Below are 25,009 nucleotides of genomic sequence, written 5' to 3' on the forward strand. Positions count from 1 at the left end.
CCTCCTGGGGCAGAAATGTAGGAGAGCTTATAGGAAAATGTCCTGGAGGATCACCTGGAGCTTTGGGGTGCTCAGCCCCACCAGGTGCCCTCCTTTTGAAATGCAGGGTTCTGGCTTTACAGAAACACAAACGTGCTGACGAGACCAAGAACTTGGGGACTGGGATGAGGATTTGGGTGATTTGAAAAGCATTCCCTCAACCTGCAGCAGTTCAGAGCTGCCCAGAGGTTGTCAGGCTGGACAAGAAACACCAAGGTGTGGGATAGAGAGAGGAGAAAGGTCTTGGAAAGCACCAGAGCCCCGGAGCAGCTGAGGGAAGCTGCTGCTGAGATCGGTACCAGATAAGAGGGAAACCACAAGGGCAGAGTCTAAGTGGGTAAATTGTTCCCAAGTGGATTCCCCTCCTCTCTAAATAAACATTGACGTTTCAGGAGCACCTTGGAGCTGGGCTGGGGGGCAGAGCAGGGTCTGGGGGCTCTGTGCTGTCCCTGATAACCCGGGGACTGCAGGGTGAGCTCTCCCATCAGCTCCTGCCTTTGAATGGCATCTGGATGAATTACGGGATGCAAACAATTCAATTCAAAGGATTGACAATCTCAGGAGACTGGGCTTGGATGGTGAAATTAAACAAAGCAAGCTGATGACAGGCTGGTATCATCTCCCAGAGTGAAATAAAGAATTCACTTCATATTAAGCTCTTTCCAATCAGAGCTTTATCTGCAAACTTTCCATACAACACCTGGTTTGCAGAGAAAATCTCCTGGTCAAATCTAAATTAAATCCTGGTCAAAGCTTTTGCTGGACGTTTTAAGCTGCACCAGAGAAAGTTTAGGTGAAACATTAGAAAAACTTTGTTACAGAAAGAGTGGTCAGGCTTTGGAATGGGCTGCACGTGGAAGTGGTGGAGTCACCATCCCTGGAGGTTAAAAAAGCCTGGATGTAGCGCTCAGTGCTGTGGTTTAGTGACAAGGTGGTGTTGGGCCACAGGTTGGACTCGATGATCTCCAAGGTCTTTTCCAGCCTCGTTGTTTCTGTGCTTGCGAGCGCCGTCCCTTCACCGTCACAGCAGGTCCTGGCTTCAGAGGTGCTGGCTGTCCGTGCAGGACAGGCAGGGGACAGGGGACAGGGGACACGCTCTGCGCACACCACAGAGCAGCCCGCAGGTGAGGTCCCCTGGAGCTCCATGCCAGCGCTCAGAGCCGGCTCCTGAGGCTGGCTCCTGGTGAGGCTGGCTCCTGGTGAGGCTGGCTCCTGGTGAGGCTGAAGGCTCATTCTGAGACAGCTCCCAGAGGTGCTCCGGCCGGGAGAAGGCTCCGCTGCAGTCTCAGGGCAGCGCTGTCCCTTCGCAGCACTCCGGAGGAAGCAAGGGCAATTCACAGCCCATTTCCAGGCGCTCGGAGTCCAGCCGTGTGTGCTGCACCAGGGCAAGGCCAGCTTTGTGCTCCCATCCTGTATTGAGTAAGAGCGCTTTTGTCTTGGGAGAAAACGCCTTGGATGAGAGGCGGCCACAAATCCCGACATTTCAATGCAGCACAACGGCCCGTAGGTTCCTCCTCCACCCCCATCGCCTGCTGATGGACCCTCAGCTGCATGCTGCCTTTGAAGGAGCCACTGCAGGTCACTGGACATGTCCCCGAGGACTCCAGCAAGGAACACACAGCTCAGCTGGACCTCGAGGGCTGCCAGCAGCTGTTTGCCACGTGTGCTGCCTGGCAGTGGGGAGAGCTTCCCTGCCCAGAGATTGTTCAAATCTGGCTCAAAATCCGAATATCTGGGAGCTATAAATCTCCCAGGAATAAGTTTTGCTCTTGCCCCTCTGATGCTTCCTGTGGGGCCAGAAACTCCATGTGCAGAGCCAGGAAATAGCTTGGGAGGTTCTGGTACTCCAGTCCAGGCTGGAACCAATACATGTGGAAACAGTTCTGGAATTCCCTCCATGAAATGAATCCAAACCTAGGTCAGACCCCAGTCCAGCAGGTCAAGGTCCCTGTGGTGTCCGTGGCTGTTGGGATCAGCTCCCGTGGCTTGTGGGGCTGGAGGATGGAGAGGCAGCCACAGAGCTTGGTGGGCAGCAGCTGCTGGGTGCTCTCCAAAGGGGTCTGGTGCCGTTGGGAAGAGTTTTGGTCTCACCAGGCTGCAGAAGGTTGATAATTGTGAGTGTCGACAATTAAGCCTCAGCAGCTGCTCTGACAGGACTTGTTCTTTCCTCTTTGGGGCTTGATCTGTGAACAGCTCTGGACTTTCTCCCTGGACCTGCTCTCAAAACCAGACACCACATTTTGGGATGAGGCCATGCCAAGCTGTCCATCTTCTGCCCACTTTGGATGGGCACTGTTTCATCTGGCTCCGGGTGTTGATGGACAGCTGGTTCACCAAGGACACGGCTGGTTTGCCCCTATTGTCACTGGGGTGACAAAACCTTCACGGCTGGTTTGCCCCTATTGTCGCTGGGGTGAGGGCAATCCCAAAACCTTCACGGCTGGTTTGCCCCTATTGTCACTGGGGTGAGGGCAATCCCAAAACATTCAAGGCTTCAATCTGCCAGGCTCTGCTGTTCAGCATTTGCTTCTCCTCCCCACTCCCCAGCCTCTGCTGGAGCTCTCCCTTCCTGCTGATGAGCCTGACAAGGGCCATGGCAGGGCAGGGCTCCACCGGGAAGTCCTGGTGGATGGAGGGAACCTCAGGCAGGAGGGACCAGGGTAGCACTGCCACACTCAGCACCTGAGAATCCACCAGCAGGACAGCAATCCCCTGCCCCATCTCCACAGGCCTGGTTTTGGGCTTGGTTTGGGCAGTGAAAATCAGATTTTCAGGGAATTCAGCTGCAGAACTCCATCAGCTTGGACCAAATGTTCCCCCTTTTTCAGTGACTGAGAAATGCAGCCAAGCTTGAGCAGCTCATCTTAGAGACAGCAACAGACACATCCCTAGCAGAGAGCAGTGTTTTTCTTTTTAAGCCTTGGCTTCCAACATAAGGGCAATAGATTTTCTTTAAGGAAATAAATCCCTGAATTTGTTGTTAGGGTTGGCACAGCACAGGATTTTTCACTTGCCTTGTTTCTCATTTCCAGCTGAATCATTTTAGCAGGGACTTTTCTAGAAACGCTCAGCCTGACTCAGACACCCAGCCTCAAACACTCATCCTAAACACTGAGTCTGGCTTTTTTTATGGAAAAGAGAATGAGGGTCTTATCCTTGGAATTCCCAGGCGGGTGTCAATGCTCTGTTACCAACTTCAGTGTCGGTTACACTTTGCAAACTGTTACACTTTGCAGAACCAATGCTGACAGCAGGACATGTCCAGGGCCTCTCTGTCCCTAAGGCATGTGGGGATTTGGGAACTGGCAAAGTGGGAAGTGAAGGGCACTTGGGCTGTGCAGCCTCCCCAGGGAGGTCCTGAGTCACTCCGATGACATCTCCTCCAGAGCTTTTCCACAGAACTGCCATTCCTGAGGATTTTCAGGCATGGAAAAGTCTTCTGATCCCCAAGCCCTTTTTGTGCCAAGGGGGAGATGTCCTCAGAGTGCTCCTCCCCAGGATCCTGCTCCCTTACTGTCCTACACCGTCAGTTTGGCCATTCCCTGCTCTCAGGTGGAGCAGGGCCAGAGGCACTTGGCTTCATGAGGAGTGATCAGAGTGTGAGGCTCCCCAAAAGCCTTCACCCCAACAGGGGGTCCCAGCAAGGCTGGGCTCTGCCTTTCCTTCCCTCCCCCCATCCCCACTGGCTGTTGCTGCAGGCTCTGTGGCTCTGCCCCAGGGCCATCCCGGCCACAGCTGCATTTTTTGTGGTGTGTCCACACACTTCCCTCTGCCCCTGAGCTCTGACTGGCAGGAAAACCTGGGCCTGGCGCAGCCCCCGTGTCTGCCCCTCGCAGCCACAACACCCCCATGGATTTCCCCTTGCCTGAGCCAACCCAACCAACCTCCAGCCTCCTCTTACTCACACTCCACGCTCACGCAGATGGATTTTCCTGAGCAAACGTTGTTTTTGTTTGGTGGTGGCCAGCTGGGGCTGTGGTGGGTGGCACTGGGCCACACGGGAGGGCATGGGGACGCCTGTCCTCTGAGCAGAGCTGGATCTGACCCCTCAGTCCCTATGGCTCCAAGCTCCTGGGGCCACACGTGGTGATTCTACTCTGCAGGACTTTGCCACTGGTGTTCATCCTTGCTTGGCCATTCTGCTGCATGGACAGAAACCCTCTCCAACCCTCTCCAAACCCCCAGGAGAGATCCCTGTGAGGTCACACCAGGCATGGACAGAAACCCTCTCCCAGCCTGGGGTCACCCAAGGCCCCAGGAGAGATCCCTGCAGGGCCACACCTGGAATGACTCTGGGCACAGCCCTGGCAGCCTGTGCTGGACTGCTGTGGCCCAGTGACCTGTGAGAGCTCATCCACCACTTCCAGATTCGTGCAGCTGCTGCAAACCCCAAACCAGCTGGCAGTGGCTTGAAGGGACACTGTAGGGACACCCTCCTTCTGTCTCCATGGGTGATTTCTCCCTACCTCCCAGTCCACATACGTCTCCACTGGCTCTGGCTGCTTCACCTCTGTTGTCCCTCTGGGTGTTCCCTTGACCGTTATGGTCCTCAGAAATATCCCTGAAGATATCTCCTGGGATTCTCTGGAAGCAAAGCCCCCCCCCAGGATGGGCACAGCTAGGGGGTCCCTCTCAGGGACCAGGACCCTGCATGTCAGGATTTCTCCTTCAAAAGAGAAATAATGGCTCAGGCTGAGCAAGCGATTTTCTGGGAAAAGAAAACTTGTTTGGGAAAAGGATAATTTTAAGGAGACTGAGACTTCATAAATTCAAGTCAAATTTAGAGATTACTTTCAGTCTCTGGATTCTTCCATCCTCCCCTTTTCCTTTCCCCCTCCCCCGAATTATTGTTTGCAAAAATTAAAACAAAATGTTTTGGGGTTTTCGTTTGTTTAAAAAGCAATTTGCATTTTAAAAATTGCCAAAATATAAGCTTTGGGAGGGTGGGGTCTTTTGAAAGGGCAGCATTGTCATTGCTGAATGAAAACCATGGGGAGGAATTCGTCCTGGGAGACGCAGGGCGCTGGGGACGTGGTGGCAGCGCAAAGACCACAACCACAGCTCCCAGAGCATAGCCCCAGCCTGCACAGCCTCCATTCATGTCCCTCCTTTCCTTCTTCCACATGGAAAATCGTGCCCACCTTGACCTCCTTGAGGGATTCATTTGACCAAGTCCCTGGTTTTAACAGGGAGAAGATTCCGCACTGTTTTCCCCGCCTGGCTCCAAAGTGCAGCTTTCCTCTTTCCCTCTTCAGCATTTTCCAGGTTTTGGAACATCTGTGTTTAAATGAAATCTGGTTATCAAGAGCCGGGCCTGGCAGCTCAGGTAGAGATGCTCTGATGAAGCTCTGCACATCTGTGCACAATAAAGTCAGGGAACAAAAGGCTTGTGAGGTCCTTGGCAGAGTAAGAGAAAGAGGAGAGCGGGAGACAGCAGGACTGGGCTCAGTGGAGCAACTGGAGCCAAAACCTTTCCTCACAGAGCCCTCAGCACCTGGCCAGATTTTGCTCATAGCTGGGTCTGTAGGGGTGCAGGGGTGTCTTCTCCACCAGGTGCAAAGCAAAGCTGGAGGAACGGACATGATGCCAGTCCTGGGAGGTGATTTTTATTACAGCCCTCACAGGCATTCATAGAAAGAAAAAACGGGTTGCTAAAGAGCCACTTGAATTCAGGGAAATTCAAACCAAGAAGCAGTGGCAGAAAATTAAAGCCAGGCCAAGTCATGTTAGGAACAAGGCAAAAGGCTTCAGCACAGCAGGGGATTAACCTCGGGCGGAGCAGAGGGAGGGTGGGAGCAGCTTCCTGAGTGCCTCTGTCCAGGGAAAACGTGGCCGGGGAGCCACACACCCTGGGGACATGCACGGATCTGGAGCTGGGCTCCAAAACCACCCCGACCTGCTGCTGGGGTCGGCAATGTGCCCAGGCAGTGCCCACACTCTGCATCTCCAGAGTGATCCCGCCATGGCATGTCCCAGCCTTGTCCCCACAAGGGCTTTGTGACGTCTGGCTGGGACATTTCTTGCATTGCCCCAGTCCCTGCATCCCTGTGTGCCACTGTCAGGAGAATTGGGATGGGTATTTCCCTTCAGTCCCTGCATCCCTGTGTGCCACTGTCAGGAGAATTGGGATGGGTATTTTCCTTCAGTCCCTGCATCCCTGTGTGCCACTGTCAGGAGAATTGGGATGGGTATTTTCCTTCAGCCAGCCCAAGCCTCTCCCACTGGGCATTCTGCAAACACACCAGGCTGCAGGCACAGCTGCCAGCTTGCCCTGGCTGGTGGCCAGCAGTGCACAGCACTGGCCACTCCAGCCCAGGCCCTCAGGGTGGACACAGGACACAGTAATTGCAATTAAAGCCACTCTCCCTAAGTTTGCTGCAGAAACAGGGGGATCAGGAGGGGTGGATGCTGGAAAAGCAGCCAGGTGTATGGGCTTGGGAGGGAATCAGTGCCCAGCTGTTTCCAGCTCTTTCCTCAGTGCCCTGGGAGTGGAAGGAGCAGACAGAGCCAGTCTGAGCTGATGGAGCCAAAGGAAGCTGAGAGGTCACAGTGAGGGGTGGCTGTGGCTCCCTGGATGCCTGTGGGGAGCTCGAGGGAGGCCGTGCTGGTCATGGCGTGGGGCTGGACCAGACCACACCTTCCTCCAGCTCACTCACTGCCTCCCTGGAGGGTTTATCCCCAAGGCATCCACAGTATTTAGGTCCTTGACTCTGGATAAGGACAGGGTTGGCTGTTTTGGGGAGCTCCTTGCAGCTTCTTGTGAGTTTCAGCTTCTTCCCTTCTTCAGGATTTTCCTGTCCCTGGAACACCAATGGAAAATTGATCCTGGGAGCAGAGCTGGGAGGAGCTCTGCACACCCCACTTATTCCTCCACATTCCTGTGCAGCTCTGCTCTGGTGGCAACAGTGGAAATGTTAGCAAAGAACTCGAGAAAATCCCCAGAGCTCTGTTTTCCTGGCTTTGCAAAAACATTTCTGCTTATCAAGCAACCCAAAGAAATACGAAGATTTTCACTCACTCTTCGTGTGGGCTCAGCTTTGAATCTTAAAAAGGGATTTGCCAATGCAATCTTGCAAAATACTCCCAGTGCCAAGTCCAGCTCTCCTAAAATACAAGTTTTAGGAGGAGGTGAGCTTTCATTCTCCCGGGAAAACATGCATTTCTGACAGATTTGAGGGAGAACTAAGGCTTCTGTGAGGTTATGCCACTCCCTGGAGAAATGTCCTTTCATGTTGATCAACAGGGACCAAATCCTGTGGTTTGTGGCACCAAAGGCAGAGCTGCTCGTGGGCCTCGAGGCTTTGAACGATGGAGATGTGTCTACATGGTCACAACCCACAAGAGCCCTCAGACTGAGGGATTTAAATCTTTTTTGCTCTGTTTGAGCCCTGTCCAGAGGCTGTGCCATGGGTGCAGGTGCTGCCTTGAGGGTTAGGTGTGGCCAGGAGACCATTCCCCATGTCCCAGCCCTGCGCCCTTGGGAAGGCTCTGCCCTGAGGGTAGGAACCAGCCCTGAGTCCTGCACATCCAGGAAAAGGGTGTAACCCCACTTGGTCACCTCTGTAAAACAAGGGCTGGGAATTTAAAACCACCACCTGCTTCCCAAAAGCTTTGTTAGTGCATTCTGCAGGGCAGGAATCCCCTCCAAAACCCTTTTTGTGGTGGGGCTGTGGTGTGGGCTGGGGCTGCTCAGCACGTGTGGGATGAGGAGAAAGCAGAGCTGAGCAGCTGCTCCAGCAGGGCACAGCAGGCTGCTCTTCCTGAGCTTTCCATGGAGGGGGGAAAGGCACGAGGGGGGACACACAAGTGCCTGGTGCGTGCTCCCGTGCCGCTTTTAGCTGCGAAAAGTGCAGCTTCAGCACATGTGGGATGGGGCCAGACCCCAAACAGCCATTGCCTCTGGAGGCAGGAGCGGTGTCTTGGGGCTCCCTCATGGCTGTGTCCTGTTGGGGAGATGACAAAAGCTCCTGCGGGCTGCTGGGCTCATCCCAGGAGGGCCAAACGGCGGCTCAGAGCCATGGCAGGAATCTCTGTCCCTCACGCCTGGCAAAGCGCTCCCGGGCCGCTCCTGTCGCCATCGGCACGCTCTGCTCTGCCAGCCTTGGTGGGGACGTGAGGTCTGGCCTGTCCGTGTCAGCCTGAGGAATTCCGGCGGCAGAGCACGGAGACAGCGGCTCCATCCCGCGGGGGGCACGGGGACGGGGGGTTCTGCTCGCCCCTGTGCTGTCACGGCGTGTGTCAGCTGGGGATTGTTCCCGACAATCACTCCGGAGCTGCGCTGCCGTTTTTTGGGCTGAAATTTGATAATTAAGCAAATACGGCGTGGCTTTGTGTTGGGAGAGCACCATAAGGTAAACAGGAAGGAATGAGGGATTAAGACGTCTCAGCTCTGAGGGAAGGTGACAAGGCCGGAGCTGTGACACCTCCGTGCCGAGGCGAGGGGCCCAGCTGTGGGCTGGCATGGCACAGCTGCATTGTTCAGGGGTGAAGAGCAAATAAAAGCCACGGGAAAAGAAAACAAGCTATAAAATTCTCAGCAAAGCACTGAGCCCCAGCAACTGCATCCTGATGGCCCCATGACAGCTCTGGGGAGAGGCGGGCGAGGGGTCGAGCTTTTGAAGTCCCGAAGGTGTCCTTTGCGAAGGCCCCCTGTTAAAATAGGCCCGGTGTTGACTTTAGGCTGCATATGGTGGAGGAATTGGACAGCTCAGTCACAGCAATCAAAGCAAGGCTGCACGTTTTGGAATTTGGCTGAGTGGGTGTCAGGCCGGGCCTGTCCCAGGCAGAAATGAGGATTATCAGCATGGTCAGGGCTGCAGGCGAGAGGCAGAGCCTGTGGTGTGGAAAGCTGAGGGAGAAACCAGCTAGGAAGGTCTTGGAATGGTATTCAGAGCTCAAACATGCGTGTGTCAGAACTGGTGAGAGTGGGAAACGGGGAAGGTCAGGCAGGTGATGATGGAAAGCCCTTCCCACAGGGACTGAGGGGGTTCCTGAGGTGCTGGGAAGTGGGGGTCCCTCAGCAGTTTGGGGACCTTTGCACTGAGCAGTAACAACACAAAGTGAGAGTGGCTGGGAAGGGAAATGAGCGGTGCTTCCACGGGGAAGGTGCCTGTGACAAAGCTGAAGGTGCCACAGGGCTCTGTGTGCTCTGTCCTCTGACCACGGACGGGCTCCTGTCCTCACAGCCCCCTGGTACCCCCCCTGCGAGCAGGGAGAGGCAAAGCCGTGGTGAATGCAAGGCAGGACAGTGAAATCTGGTCTTGGCAACCTCGTCTTGCCCTCCAAAGAGCTGGAGGGCAATGGCCCACACAAATGGGCTCACCTCCCAGCACAGCTCAGGATGTGCTGGCTTCCCACAGCCAGAGGTGCCGCAAGGGCCTCCCATCCGTGACCCCCCGGGATGACAGGGCATACACACAGGGGTTGTCAGCAGCTCCCCGGGGTTGGCACCTCCGTGTTTGGGCACAGATGGTGACAATATCCCCTCTTTGCCTCTCTCAGCCTGCAACTGCAACCTGCACGCGCGGCGCTGCCGCTTCAACATGGAGCTGTTCAAGCTGTCGGGGCGCAAGAGCGGCGGCGTGTGCCTCAACTGCCGGCACAACACGGCGGGCAGGCACTGCCACTACTGCAAGGAGGGCTTCTACCGCGACCTCAGCAAGCCCATCTCCCACCGCAAGGCCTGCAAAGGTACGGGGTCACGGATGGGGGGTGGCAATGCCGGCTTCTCCTTCCCCAGCCCCTCCCTGCAGCTCTGCTCCCACCGCTCTCCCTCTCGCCAAGCTCCTCCCGCTCCTCCCTCTCCCAAACCCGTTTGAAATTGCTTTTTTTGCCGTTTGGAATGGCTTCTCATGCCCCCACGTTCCCTGCCACCACCTCTGCAGCCTCCTGGTGAGGACAAGGCCACCCACATCCCGTGCCATCACCTCTCCCTGCTCTCCCCAGCCTCCTGCTGAGGACCAGGCCATGGAAATAGAAGTCCTCACTGATGAGTAGGACTTCGAATTATTTCAGGGTTTATCACTTAGAAATGGTGCTTCATCTGCTGCTACCTGGTCATCACTCTGCAAGGGCAGAGGGGCACAAAATCCCAGGCATGGGTGAGATGTAGAATTTAAATCAGCCTCCCCCAAGCCCCGTCTCCAGCTGCCACCCTTCAGGCAGAGCTGAGCCCACGCACAGAACTTGTCACTCCTCTGGACGAGGAGAGAACAGAAAAAGGGGAAACGAGTTTATTTTGAGCCTGGAGTATTTTGAGGTTTCCTCGTGTGGCCGTGGAGGCAAGCTGGGATTCAGCTGGGGCGGGAGCAGCAAGAAGAGCAAATCCTGCAAATGAACCCTTTTTACTCTCAGCTGCTGCTGGAAGAGATGGAAATCCTGAACCTGAGGTGCAGTGAAAAGAGTCAAGCAAACATTCAAAAGCCAGATTAGAAAATGCTGGGGTTTCCCATGGAAATGCTCAGCTCTTTTCTCTCTAAAGATTCATTTAAACAAGAAATGGAAAGCTTTTTGGCTTCAGATCAGTATTTTTGGCTGGGAAGTTTTGGGTCTCCAGCATTTTCAATTTTTTGTTTGTTTTTTTTCCTTACTGAAAGCAGACATTTTTTTGCCATAGCAGAAAAGAAATCCCTTTTCAGACAGTCCTACTCCCCCTTTTTGAACCTTGTAAAAACAATTCCAATGAGATATTTTTTGATATTTCCCAGGTGCTCATTCCTGCTTTTCCCAGCTCACCTCTGGCAGCTGTTCCCCTCTCCTGTCTGTCCCTCCTTGCTGTCCCCTGGCCCTTCAATGTCACTGACAGCACCGAATTCTGCTAAAAAACCTGGCCAGGAGGCACCTGCAGGTGGGAGACCTCTGCAACATTCCATACCTCAGTTTCCCCAGGCAAGCACCGAGAAGACATCACTGGCCTCTGGGAGGTTTCCAGGCTGAAGGATCTGGCTTGCAGGATCATTCTCTCCGTTAAATCCTCTTTGCTATTGCTCTGTTCTCCTGCTCTGCCTTCTGGAGCCTCTCCCTCACTCGAAGCTGGCAATGGCCAAATCTCAGCTCTCCCCCAGCCGGGTTTGTGACAAACCCGTGCCCATCAGAGCCACCCAACAAAGGTTTGTGGTAACTGTGCTGGGCACGGGCAGTGCCCATGAGAGCCATTTCCCAGCCCTGCGGGGTTTTTGTGGGGGCAAATCCACCGTCCCTACAACAGCAGTGAAATGGAGTTCCCCACAGCATCCCTTTGAAAACTCCTTTTCCCGAGCTCTGTTTGTCACACAGCGGGGTTTATGTCCCTCTGGTTTTCTCTCCTGGCTCAGGGCTGGTGCTGAAATCATTGCTGCAAACGGGCAGGTTTAAACCCAACCCTCCCATTTAACAGCTCCAGCCACCTCTCCATTGATAACAACATTCATTGACCATCTCACCAAACCAACGCTCCCAGAGCCTCATCTCCACTGAATGTGGTTAAAATTAAGGAATTAACCATCCCGAGCTTCTGCCACCTCCCTCATCACTGCCTGCACCCAGCAGAACCATACTTTCTCTATATTTTCCTTTATAAAACCTGATTCTTCAATCCATCACATCACTCTGATCATGTCCCACACATAATACATTTAAATAAAAGCATCTCAGAGAGCCCTGGTGCCTTGGGAGCTGCTGAGGAGCTTGTGGTTCTCACCCACCCCAGCAAGGTCTCGGGTGATCTCACAGCAAAGGCTCCATGAAAGAGCTGCCAGAGACATTTTTTTCATTAATTCAACTCCATTTATTCAGCCTAAGAGACACATCCAGCTAAGCTGCCTCTCCTGTGCCTTGCATTCCTCATCTCCCACTCCATGCCATGCACGAGGTGCCTCCACTCACAACACATCGAACATCAGCAAATTAAAGAGGCTGGAGTTGCATTGTTTGAAATGCTTGGTTTGGGTAATTATGCAAAAATATGACATTGCAGAAATGCTTGCACAATGTCTCCTTCTTTTTAACTTGGAGAAAAGGAGAATTCCACAAACTTTTGCACGTGTTGCAGGGCAGGGGTGAGGCTCAGGCAGCAAAAGGTGAGCAGAAAGCAGAGCTGGGCAACACCCCCTGCCCAGCTCAGGGCTGCTTGTGTTTCCAACAGCCAAACCTTTAATAATTGATAAATAAAGGACTTTTCTAATGATCTGACGTTCAGATCAGCAGTGCAGGCGAAGGCAGAAGGAGCTGGGGTTTAAGGATGGTTTTCCCTGATGGCTAACAGTGATTCAGCCGTGCCAGGTGCTTTGCTCTGTGTTTGCTTCCAGTGGTTTTCCTTGCAGAAATGATAAACCCTTCAAGTTGTCAGTGGCCAGAGATGCCCTGGGACAGGACCATGCCAGGCAGGCCGTAGCAAGGAGGCTGCAAACCACAGGCAAAGGAATTGATGACAGACGGAGCAGGGATATTGCACGGAGTGGCAATGCTGGGTGTGTGCCAGAGCCTGCCAGGCTGCAGCTGGGCATGGAGCTGGGCATGGAGGATGTGGCCGCTCCGGGTGGGTGGTCAGGCAGTCCCTGGATAGCAGCCAGGGCTCCCCTGGCATTCTGAGGTCAGACTGCAGCTGAACCCTGTCCCAGCCATAGATCCTGGGCTGGAGGAGCCCGATGGTCCCACTGCTCCTCCTCCAGGGGGGTGGGTGGGCTCATCCCAGTGGGCAGGGGAGCAGGATGCCCTTTGTCCTGGCAGACACATCACACCCCCGTCCTGGGCACACCCTGGTGTGGGGGCTGCCCCGAGAAGCAACAGAACTCGGGGTATAAGAGATTTTCCTGTTCATTTTTTCAGACTCAGACAAGGACAAATTGTTCCTCTTTTCTCCCTGGTTTTTGAGAAATCACCAAAAGCTCCCAGCATGCTGAAGCCCTGCTTCCAGTTCCTTCTGCTTTCCCTCTGCTCCAAATGATGTTGCAAGTGAAATTCCACATCTGGGTCCTGCAAACCCTCGTCCACCCCGCTCTGTCATGGGCTGCTGTAAATCAGGGCCCTGCTGTTGGTTCTTTTGATTAAACTCCCTCCTGATATTTGCCAGATTATTGGCACTAGTGTAATTCCATTGGAGTAGAGAGTCTGCAGGGTTTTATAGCCTGGCTGTAAAACAGCTCTGCACTTCAGGGAGAGGCTTTGTACACTTTTTGATGAAAAGATGACAAACGAGACGTGCTCTGAATGCCCTTGTGCAGAAGCTGCCAGCACAAACCCCTCGTGCAGGGCCAGGATTTGGCACCTGGAGAGGTCACATTCATCAGGGCTCAGTGTTTTGGGAGGAAATGGGATTGTCTGTATGCCTGGTGCTGCTGCAGCCTGGGGAGCTTTCCAGCTGTGCTGCAGGATTTCATGCCTTGTGCAAACCCCAAAAAGCACTCCCAGCCTCCCTGCCCATCCTGGCCTGCACTCACCAAGGGTCAAGACTTGACATTTGTATTTTGGAGGCACTTTGGGCTGGAGCAGAGGGAGGTGAGATCTGTCCCCATGGGCTCAGCCTCCTGTCCTGGATTTCATGGGTGCACATAAAGGGTTTTCCTCGCCCAGTCACAGGCATTGAGTGAGGCAGAACCCAAACCCCTTTGGCTTGGGGAGCGCAGAGCAGAGCCCCCGGTGACAGGGACAGTGGCACCAGTCCCAGTCTCTCTCCAGTGACTATAGAGGGAGCTGCGTGACCAGCTTAGAGCTGAGAGCTCATTCCCTGGAGGCTGGGCCGGGGGAGATGGATCCTCTCTGTTCCTGCTGCTGGGTCCCGCTGGGAAGTTGGGGCGCAGGAGGTGGCAGGGGGAACACCCACGGCAGACAGCAGAGTCTCAGAATGGTGCCACTGCCACCATAGGTGTCCCACTGCTGGTATAGCATAGGGACACCACTCTGGCCATGGTTCCAGTCCCAGTCAGCATCCCTCCAGCCTTGGAGACGTCCCCTGTCACCACGGTCCCCACTCCACACCTGGGTGGGGCAGACAAGCTCACAGCTGGAGCATGCCAGAGACATTGAGATGGCCTGGCTGGATCCTACACCAGGGCCAGCAGGGCCAGCAGGGCCAGCAGTGGTGGCTCCTGCAGGGCTCTGTCCCCAGCCTTCCCTCGCTGCAGGTCTCCGCTGGGACCAGCACAGCTCTGGCCTTGGGGTCACCTCAGGAGGGGCTGAAGTGCAGCCTGAGGGAGGTGCTCCCCTCTCCAGAGCTGCCTCATTTTGATGCCCATCTCTCATCCAGCTCAGTTGTGGTTTTAAGGCAAACTCCAAGGCAATACTTTCCAGGATTTCACCCCAGGGACTTGTCCTTAATGGTCAAACTTCCTTCCCTTCCTTTCCTCCTTTTGCTCCTCTTTGGATTCCAGCTGGAGGTACTGTTGAGATGAGAGAGGAGCCAGCCTGTGGTGCTGGCAGGGCTTGGCTTGGGCTCTTGTCAGGGCTTGGTCACCTCTGAGAAATCACACCCCTGGAGAAATTCCAAACTTCCCAGGCATCGATCTGCCAAGCACAGACTATAATTTCTCCCCAGGACTGTGGAGATTCTCTTCCACTGCCGTAAGAACGATTCTGTAGTTGCATTTCCATCCTGCATTTGTCAGTGGCTGTGCCTGAGTCACCCTTCCCCACGGCCCCATAATTCCTTATATCGGAATTATTGCAAGCCCTGAGAGCTGATTTATGGCCTCTGCATCTAAAACTTGTCATCATAACCCCCCCCCCCCCACAAACAGACCATCGGGGAAGGTTTCTAGAAATGCCCCTTTAAGCTGTCCATGCTCACTGGTCACTGTGGAACATCCTGGGGCAGCAAGGGAGGCTCAAGTGCCACCAAGTGTCACCTCCTCCATGGCACTGCCACTACCCAGGGCAGAGCTGCACTGTTCACTCACCTGGGCTGGAAGGATCCCAGAGAAAAGAAGGGACACGAGCATTACTGAAACTCTCATGCTGTTCTGAGTTTGTGGAATGAAGCCGTGGAAAAGCAGTGATTTTTTTGTTCAAGTAAGACTCAAGCTCAACACAAGGCATCTTCCAGCCCATGCCAGCTTTTTAAAAATCCATTAAAATCCACATTTCAATGATGGATGAGCAGACACATTAATTAGGCAGCTGCCTCTGTGTGAGGCAGAGTGGGCAGAGTTTGCTGGGTTGTGGAATTCAGGGCAAGATGCTGCTGAATCCAGGGAGCCGTAAGGAGATGGAGGAGGCTGCTCAGAAGGAGCTGGAATCTCCATTGCCACCTGGAAACCACCTCAGCACCTTCAGAGGAGAGACACAGCTCACAGCTGAGTCCTGAATCCATGGCAGACATATGTATGGCCCAGCTCAACAGGAAAATGTAGACAGCATTGATTCCCGACCAGAGCCGGCCCTGCATTCCTGAAAAATCACATCCTGGCAATGCTGGTGCCCAGCAGGAGTTTACTGGATGCACTGGGGGCCGGCCACCTTCCAAACTGGGGTTTGGGTTTGCGTTTTCAGCAGAGAAACATCCAGGAGCAATCCTGGAGGGCAGGTTGGGATGTGGTTTGTCAGAAGTGGCGACACAATAGAGGGGAATTTGCACCCTATTAAGAAAATAAAACCAGTCTAAACCCCAGCTCTCCACTGCTGGTCTCAGACTAAGGACAAAAGTTGCTAAATTCGCTTGCAAAGCCAGACCTTTGCATATCCACGAGACAGAGGAAAGAAAAGGAATAATTTTCCTTCCCCATAAATGTTTTCCAATAATGGAGATAATTTCCTACTTCAGAACAGTTCTCAGGAGTGGAAAGTGCTTCAGGCTCTCAGATCCTGAGAATTAAACCCAAGCTCAGTTCTGCCCATCCCCACACTCTGGTTTTCAGCATACTGAAAAGGTTTATTTTTTCTGGTAGGAAAGGATTTCTTTTCCAGTTAAACAGATGCTTCTCAGAGCATCACAAACGAGGGGCTGGGATTTGTGCCCCGGGAGCTCTCACTGGGATTTCTCCCTGCTCTTGGGGTGTTGGGGACTCTCCCCACTGTGGATGCTTTGGTGTCCCATGAGGGCTGTGCACACCAAAAGGATCTTTTTCTGCAGAGCTTTTCCAGCTTCTCCCTCACCTTCCCCACTGCCTCCTTTCCCAAGGCTTGTGGCAACCTCATTATCTCCGAGACTTCTGCTCCGCTGCCAGATTTGATTTTTATTATTAGAGGGAGAATGCACTTGTAGGAACTCGTTTCCTCCAGAGCCAGGCTAAAAACGCATCAGGAAGAGAAAAACTTTGCCTCTCTTTTTTTCCCCTTCAGTAGCAACATTCCCAACCCACTCTTCCTCGTGCAACATCTCCCACGAGAGCCCGAGGAGCTAGGCTTTGCTTTAGATCCAGGAGGCCACCGTGCCCCACTGAGTGGCTGCTCTTGGCCTGGCCAGAGCTGCCCCTGCAGCTCTGACGTTTTTGACAGAAAAATCAAAGGGATCACATCCTCCACGATAAAACCCAAGTCTTGCCAGCAAAGTGGGGTGAAGGAAACCCCAATGCTTCATCTCAACATCCCTGTCAGCTTCTCCAGCCCTGCTGGAATCATGTGGGAAGTGGAGCTCTCAGTGGACAGGGGAAGTTTTAACAATTTTGGAACAAGGGAATTTTCCAGCACTTGGGGGGAGTGCTGCCATAATTGTCCCATTGTGTGTGTCACAAATGCCTGCCCACAGTGCCCCTGCCCAAAAAGTGGATTTATTGCTGGGGTTCCAAGGCCCCTCCGGATTAGTGGCGACTCCGGCTCAGTGGAGGCTTTGTGGCCCTGTCTGTTCCTTGTTATGGAGAAGACAAAGCCAAGGTCTAATCTGTGAAATTTGGCCCAAACTGCAGGGCACCAAAGCCCTTGGCTCCCCCGAGTGCCAGTCCAGGAGGGGAAACGGGAGAGCCCTGAGAAGTGGCACAGGAGGAGGGACAGCAGGAGACACCCAGAGATTGTTTGGCTCTGCCCAATAAAAGGAGGAATTCATGTTCTGCTGGCAAGAAACCTTTAAATCTCCAGGAGAATGTGCTGAGGGACACTGAGCACGAACATGATCCTTTGGAGGGCTAAATCCAGCTCCCAGTGTGCAGACAGGCTGAGGAGCTCAGGGCAGAGCAGTTAGTGGTTAATATTTAAAGTCATTATTGGCATTCAGAGTTAGCACAGAGACATTTCCACCCCTGCTTCTGCTTTGCAAACCAGCTGGGGCCAGACTGGGTGGGTGCACACCGAATTCCAGCTTCTTTTCCCCATAAATCCGTGGGATTTGCAGGACGTGCTGCCCGTGCTGGTGATGATCTGGCAGTGCCTGTGGGCTCTCCCATCCCCACGGGAGGTCTCCAGAGCCAGCACGAACCTCTCCTCAGCACTCAGGTGCACAGGTTGGGCTCAGACTTCCCTCATCCACGGACAAATAATCAGGATAGGTATCCAAAGGAAGGAGCCCTGCTTGTTTTGAATTGATTTCCCAAAGACAGGAGCCAAAGAAAAGCTGTGAAAACACCCTGTCCTCCTTGGGACCACTTCAAGGTCACCTCTGGGATGGATTTCAGCTATGGGGGCACTCCAGGAATTCTCACACCTTGAGTTCCCTGGGAAGATGTGTTCAGAGGGAGCAGGATTTAAAGTACCTGAGCTCCTAAAGACAGTGGAGCAGGAAAAAAACAACTCTACAACAAAAAAAACCTCACTTAAGTAATAATGCCAGATCCACCCCTCTAAATGCTAAACCACAAGGTTAAGGGAGACGTGTTTGCTGCATCAGGACGCGTTGTTGAGGCAACAGGAGAATTTACATTGAATTTGTTTTGACATTTTGACAACAAACCTGGGTTTGTTGCGTTTTTTTCCAGCAGAAGTTTTCTGTAGCCACAGAAAACTCCCGTTTTTCTCCTGTTGAAGTCTTTGGAGGAAAGAAGGGAAGCAACCAAAGGGAAGCAATTTTTGGCCGTGATTCTGGAAAAGCATTTTAAAGCCTGGTTAAATAAAAATATTCACCTAAGGCACATTGGCTACCTGGGATTGAATTTGTACTTCAAATGGAGTGTGATTTCTGAATACAGGAGCCTTCATCAGAGATTATTGCAAACGAAGGGGTTTTTTCCAGCTTAATGCATTGTTGGGTGCCTGCTCAGTCCAGAGGCTGGATCCGGAGCCCTGTGAGGTTTGTGATCCTGGCACATCCAGGGTGACAAGAGGAAATCTGGACATTCTGGCAATTCCAGCCTTTTTTTTTCTTGTCCAAGCAAAAGGATTTTTCACCACTCTGAAAACCTCCCAAGGAAGCAGCTTCCTGAAAACAGGAAGATGGTAATTCTCCAAAAATGCAGATCTTTTCAGGCACCTTCTCCATAAAGGTCACACTTGAGGAGAGCTGAGCCTGGAGATTTATCCCTGTTTACCTTCCACCACACGTGTGCAGGGCAGGATTAGCGGCTGGGAATACCTCCGCCCGAGCACCGGGGGTGCGAAAATATTTGCATTTTTGTCGTGCTATTTGTCAACCTTCAGTGGGGCAGAACCATCTCAGCAAGTTCAACCACCTGAACTGAAAAACCGTGGGGTGTTTTTATCCCAAGCACGGCCCCAAGATCCTTCCAGGTGTTTTTTAGCCCCAAACCTGAGCTGAAGCACAGAGAGGCGTCGCTGGCTGGGCTGGGCTGGGCAGTGCTCTGCCTCAGCAGGTTTGTACAGAAAATAGGGGCTGATTTGGAAGCTCCAGACAGAGCTATAAAAGCCCACGGCAGCCAGTTCGGCAGAGCTGGCCCCGGGGGAAATCTCCTGGCTGCAGGCGGTGAGGAGCTGCCTGGCAGCGCTTATATCCGTATATATATTAATCCCAGCTAATGTAACTACAGATGTTCTCATTCAGAGCCCTATCTAATCCTGTTGGGCCCTTGCCATGGTGTCTCGTAGCTGGAGTTCTACGAGTTAATTACGTGCGGTGCAAAGCAGCGTTTCCTTTTATCATTGAAAAGGTTGCCTTTTCAACACCCTCAATGTCCCTTTGTTGCTGGGCTTTAAGGACCAGTGAAGAGGAGCACCTGTCTGACCTTCCCGGCGCTGTGCATTGCTTGGCAGCCCTCCACCGTCTCTTGGCAAGGCATTCCGAATCTTTTCCGTGGGTGCTCTCCGTGCCTTTCACTCCAGCTCCCAGCTGAGGACGTGCTATTGATTTCTATAGTACCCTGATATGAATTCAGAGTTTCTCTCTCCCCCTTTCACAGCACAGCCTCCCATCTTGTGGCTCTTCTGAGCTCCGCTGCAATCAGCCAGATGTTTCATTGACTCCCAGATCTTTTCCTGGAGTGGATGCAGTTAATTGGGACCCTTCAGCATGGATGAGCCATCCTGTTCCCTCCTTCCAATTATGCCTCCTTCTGCACTCCGGATTTTGGCTGCTGTCCCCTCATCCACTCGGCCACTTTGGGTCTGTCTCACAAAGAGCGACGTGGTCTCCTCACATCTGGAGCAGCCAAGCCCAAGGTGCTCACCTGGGAGTGCTCTCAGCTCCCTGCTTTCCTTATGGTTATTTTATAGGGAAAATCAGCTTCTGGGAGCAGAGGCACCCCCACTGCTGCCCTCAGTGCCCGTTAAAGCCTCTCCACAGATTCCTGCTCCTTGTTTTCTCCTCCAGAGCCATGTTGTCAACCAAAAAATAACTTCATTTTTCACTAGGAATTCCTGGTCATCTCTGCCACAGGCACGCAGCATAAGTGTTTCTTAAAGATTTTTGTAAAAAAATAAATCCTGAGAGTTATTTCCCTTCCCCCGATGTTCTGTGGGCATTTTTCTTGCTCCAGCATCATCCCCGTTTGCTTCTCTCCCATCTCACCGTACCCTCTGTGGGGTGATCCTTTCAAGCAAGGCATGAGGAAAAACGCCGTGTTATCCTGCTTATCACCTCCAGGGATGTCCCGGACGCTTTCCTGTCCTGCTCCTAGAGGTGCCCTCAGCTCTGGTGCCTCGAGGGCTCTGCTCAGCGCAGGGCACTGCTGAATTTCTGCACCTCGGCGGGTGATGAACAAATCCACAAATCCAGGGAAGTTCAGGAATGCAGACGTGTTCTGTGAGTCCCAGGGTGCCCATCGGAAAGGCAGCGGCGATGCCAAAGGGGCGTTTGCACCGATCACCCCCGCGCTGGCATCCTGGTGCAGATTTCCCTCATTCTGGGGATACAGCCCAAAGGAATTTGAACTGGATTGGGAAAATCAGCATCAAGCACCAGCAGCCCGGCCCTCCATGGCTGGGGAAGGAGAAGAGCCTGTAATTGCTGGCTGCAAGTGTTTGCACTGGCCGGGGAACTGTAAATTGCCTTTAATTGCTCCTAATTGCTGGCGCTGGTTCAGTTTCTCGAGGACAGGGACAGCAAATCCCCATGGGCAGGCACTGCCGAGAGCCCCTCCTGCCTCCCCGCGCCGGCAGCGCCGATTGCCGCAGTTTGGGAGGACGGGGCAGGCAGGACGGGCTGGGCCCCAGGGGGACCTGGGGACAGCTGACACAGAGCCCGTCCCGTCACCCGGAGAGGATTTTCCCCTCGGTGTGGCAGAGATTGGCCGGGATCTCATTCCGGTGAAATCCTGGCCCGCGGGCCGGCGAGTCCCCGACCCTCTGCCACTCGTGCCAGCTGCAGCCCTGGGCACATCACATCACACCTGGGGACACCAGAGCCCTCACAGAGCCCGGCCTGGGGGGAGACGAGACAACCTCAGAGCGACTGGGCTCTGAAAATAGCCCGGCAGCCTTGGGCGAGCTGCGCCGAGCCTCTACCTCGTGAGGGATGGAAGCAGCAGCATTCGATTTATTGATTGATTTCTGTGCTGCCCAAAGAGCGCTCTGTGCTCTCAGCCCGGCCTCCAAGACCCGGAGTCTGGGGATCTTACTCATCACCAAGGCTTTTTTCCCTCTTTTCCCCAAGGTCCCACTCACACGGGGGTTCCTCCCAGGATGGAGCAGCCCCGGAGGGAACGCCTGGAACAAGAGGCTGTTCGTCCCCATCCCCTGCCCTTTGCCTCTCCTTGGGTAACCCTTCCCTGACTTGCTTATTTTTGTATTAACTCCTGACTCTCTGCTCTTCTTTAACTCTTTTCTCTCCCATTTCTTCTGCAGGCCTTTAATTAATGTGTTTTTATTTCCTCTCCCCCAGCACTACCCGAGCCACCCCTTGGGGCTGCAGCGTGAAGGTTTTCCCAACTAAGCATCCCTCTGCTCATCACCAGCCACGCTGATTTCCCGTTAAAACTTTTCCAGTCTAAATTATCTTTAGAAAATGAGATTTCTGCTGTGGGCAGGTCTGCAAGCAGCCGTTTCCCAGGGACAGCTCAGGGCAGGGGGGAGAGAGGGACTTTTAATCAAAAATTCCAAATCAGAATTGTTAGGAAAAGAGGAGAAAAGGAGCAAAAGCTTCGATAGTTTCTTGAGGGGTTTCTTCCCCTCTCATGTGAAAAATCATCAGGTTTTGGCAAGGCTCTTTCTCTTCCCACCCAGGACCTGAGGGGTCAGGGCTGGTGGCAGTTTGCTGGAGCTCTAGATGTCCCCAGGGAGAAGCTGGAGCAGGGGTGCTCCAGGCACCATCCAAACCCTGCAGGGCAGGGGGATCAGCCCGGCAGCTGCTGCCCAGTGGGGTCAGACTGGGGGCTGCTGGTGCAGGGAGCAGGATGGTGCTGGGCTGGCTTGGAGGGAGCCTCCAGCCAAACACCAAAACTTGGAAACAGAGCACCGATGTGGGATGTGGTCTGCTGTCCCCAGGTGAGGCACATTTAGGGCGTTTGAGAGCCAGGGGTGTGCAGAACAAACCAAGCAGAACTGCATGGTCCAGGAAAAGCCCTCTTGGGAGTGATGTGCCCGGTTTGGGGGGCTTGAAGCCACGGGTGCCCTTGGGGACACTCGCCCTGGCGCTGGCCCCCCGCGCAGCCCTCTCCAGGGCCCAGGCAGTGGGACAGGTTTCCTCCAGCCCCTGTTCCTGGCAGGCAGCTCCCCTGAGGGGCAGGAGGAGAGCGGGATCAGCGCTCCCCAGGGAGGGATTTGGCTGGCTCCTTCTCGGGGATGCTGCGAAAGAAAAGGAAAGCTTTCCTGCCTGCCTGTCCCTGCCACCGCTCAGCAGGGGCAGCCCACAGTCTGGCACGGCGCTTGCAGCTCTTAGAAATCAGGGCTGTTAACAAATGTGCGAGGCCGTAATCCTTTTGGAGCAGTGATGATAACAAGCCCTGATGCTTTTTTCTTTTTTTTTTTTTTTTTTGGCTTTTCTTCTTTTTCCTTTTTAAAAATTTTTCCCCCAAACAGCTGTGCCAGTAAAGTCCCACTGTGGGAAATGAGATGGTGAATGTTTTCAAGTGCAGTATTTACATCCCCTGCCAAACCCTTCACATCTGCCCAGCTCTGCCGTCAAGGTTGCATCCATCTGGCCAGGAACAGCAGGTCCTCCAGCCCGCCTGCATCCCACAAGGGCATTTCCTTCCTGTGCCCGCAGTGCCAGCTGCCAGGGATGATGCTCAGCGGGAAGGGCTCGAGCGAGAGCTCTGAAAGGACTGGTTCGATTTTTCTTGGAGTGCACGTGAAATGAATTCCCAAGCGATCGCTTCCTGCCTGAGCTGAGGGGTGCTGGAACCCTGCTGGGTTTGTACCTCTGTACCAGCCCTGCCGCCGCCCCCGGGAGCCCAGGAGTTTGGGCTGCTGGGTGGGGGCAGTGGGTGCTGCTCCCCTGCCTTGAAATCCTGCAAAGTCCTGATCTCAGCACTCACGGGGTGAGGAGCTGTGTCCGCGGGATGAACCCCCACGCTGCCTGCCAGGATCTGTCATCCTGGCTGCACTTCGGGGCTGAGACAGGGCCAGCCCCTCTCCAGCGCTGTCCCGGAGCCCCTGTGCCAAATGCCCGCTCTGGTCCAGGTCATGCCGGGGGCTTTGCCGGAGCGCAGAGAAGGTGGGGCGGTGCCGGGGGAGCTGCCCCGCTCCCCGCCGATGCCACACCGCCACCTGTGCCCGCCGTGCCCTCCCCTGACCCTGCTGTCGTGTGTCCCCCGCAGAGTGCGACTGTCACCCCGTGGGTGCCGCCGGCCAGACCTGCAACCAGACCACGGGCCAGTGTCCCTGCAAGGACGGTGTCACCGGCATCACCTGCAACCGCTGCGCCAAGGGCTACCAGCAGAGCCGCTCCCCCATCGCCCCCTGCATAAGTAGGTGGATCTTTCTTTCCGTGGAGTAGAGATTTTAACCCTTAAAACCCTGCCGAGCCGCTGCCCGGGCTGGGGGCTGCTGGACCCCACAGCGCTCGGGGGGCAGAGCTGCCTGGGGACCCCTGCCCTCCACTCTGCCCAAACGTGGTCCAAAATCCACAGCGGCTTCCAGCGGCTCTCCTGCCTTCCTGGGGGGGTTCTGTGAGTGCATCTACAGCCAAGTTTGCTGGGAATTCAATTTTGTTTCATGGAACAGAGGTGCCCAAGAGCACATTTATTTAGGGGTGTCACATCAGGGCTGGATGCTAAAGCAGATCGCTACAAACAGGTTCTTCTCTCCAGAATCAGGCTGTGCTGCTCTGGCACAGAGCTCAGACCAGAGGAGCTGCCCCTTTGATGGAGTTGCCATCACAGCTGAGAACCCCTGGATTGCTGAAGGGGCTCTTGCACTCACACAGCCCTCCCAGAAACACGGGTGGTTTTGCCATTGGCTTCCTTGGGTTTGCTTTTCAGTTTGCCTTCCCAAGGTTGCTCTCACCCTCTGCTCTTTCCCAAAATGCCTCCTTTGAAGCATCTGCTCTGCAAACACCTGGATCCCCTCACTGCCTGGGAAGTTGGGGTTCAGTCTTGTGCCCCTCTCTGATGCCTGTGGGCTTTGCTGCTGTTGGATCCAACAGTGGTTCATGTTCCTTGGGACATCCCCACCTGCCCTAACAAAACAAAGCATCAAAATTAATGTGCCTGGGATGGGATGGGAAGGAGCAACCCCTGAGGGGTGATTCCCTGCTGCTGAAAGGGGGAAAAGGCCCAGCAAGAAAAGTGAAGTTTAAAAGATTCAAGCCTTTGTTGGGGACCCACACTCTGCTCCCACACCATTGCCCCCCCTAGCATGGCCATTGCCAAATTCTGGGGCAGAGACCCTTTCTCCACCTTCTCCTGCTGAAGAAAACATACATTCCAGGCTGGTTTGGGGTCACTTGAGATTCATTTTTCCCCGTGTTGCAATGGGACAGCAAGAGCCCAAAGCAGAGGCTTGTTGTCCCCAAAACCTCCAGCCGTGGCTCCAGTCTGCTCTGCAGCAAGTGTGCACAAAGGTTTATCATTAATCATTCCCCAGGGCCAGGGGAAATCAGAGAGTAAATTGTTCCTTGCATCAGCTCCCTCAGGATTCATGGCACTAAATAAAGACAGACCCAGGATTTCAACATGGCCCATCCAGGGCTTGGGGCTGGGCACAGTCACTCTCTGATTTACCACTGCTCATAATTCCCTGTTACCAGAAACTTGTAGCCGTGAAAAGAACACCTTGGGGGAAGGGGTGAGACCCCCATGGGGTCTGTGCCAGACCAGGCATGAGCACCCCCGGCCCAGCTTTGGGATGGCTGTGCTGGCTCTCAGTGCTGCCTGGCCATGCACCGTGCCTTGTGCTGTGTTTAATTGCATGAAGGTGAGCCACCCCAAAAATCACCTGATGCTGACTGGGCTGCAGCCCTACGAGCTGCTGCCATACCCCCCAGCAAACCCTGCCTCGGTGGCCGTGCATTCCTCCAGGAGCACAAGCAGAAGGAGGCAGATGCCCACTCCCAGCTCATGCCTAAATTCCACCTTCAAACGGGACTGGTGGGGTGTTCCCCCAGCGGGACTCCCAGGAATGCACAGAGTGCCAGCACCGTGCCCTAAATGCAGGAAGGACATCAAAGGGGAGCATCCTGCACAGCTGAGACCATACAGCTCCCTCCATCCACAGTCCATGCTCTCCACAAACACAGCCGGGCCTGGGAATGAATCTCCAGAGCATGATGTGGTTTCAGCTCTGCGAAGTTGGCCCCAAATCA

General features: G+C 54.1%; 1 protein-coding gene across 1 annotated transcript in view; it reads left to right on the top strand.

Moving 5' to 3' along the window:
• Positions 1-25,009, top strand: part of NTN1 (netrin 1) — an 81,566-nt gene that overhangs the window by 37,845 nt on the left and 18,712 nt on the right. Inside the window, exons 2-3 of the mRNA XM_068209281.1 lie at positions 9,541-9,729; positions 23,025-23,174. Coding sequence (XP_068065382.1) covers positions 9,541-9,729; positions 23,025-23,174 — 339 coding nt within the window. The remainder of the gene's footprint in view (positions 1-9,540; positions 9,730-23,024; positions 23,175-25,009) is intronic.

Source organism: Anomalospiza imberbis, chromosome 19 (genome assembly GCF_031753505.1).
Source record: "Anomalospiza imberbis isolate Cuckoo-Finch-1a 21T00152 chromosome 19, ASM3175350v1, whole genome shotgun sequence".
NCBI lineage: Eukaryota > Metazoa > Chordata > Aves > Passeriformes > Viduidae > Anomalospiza > Anomalospiza imberbis.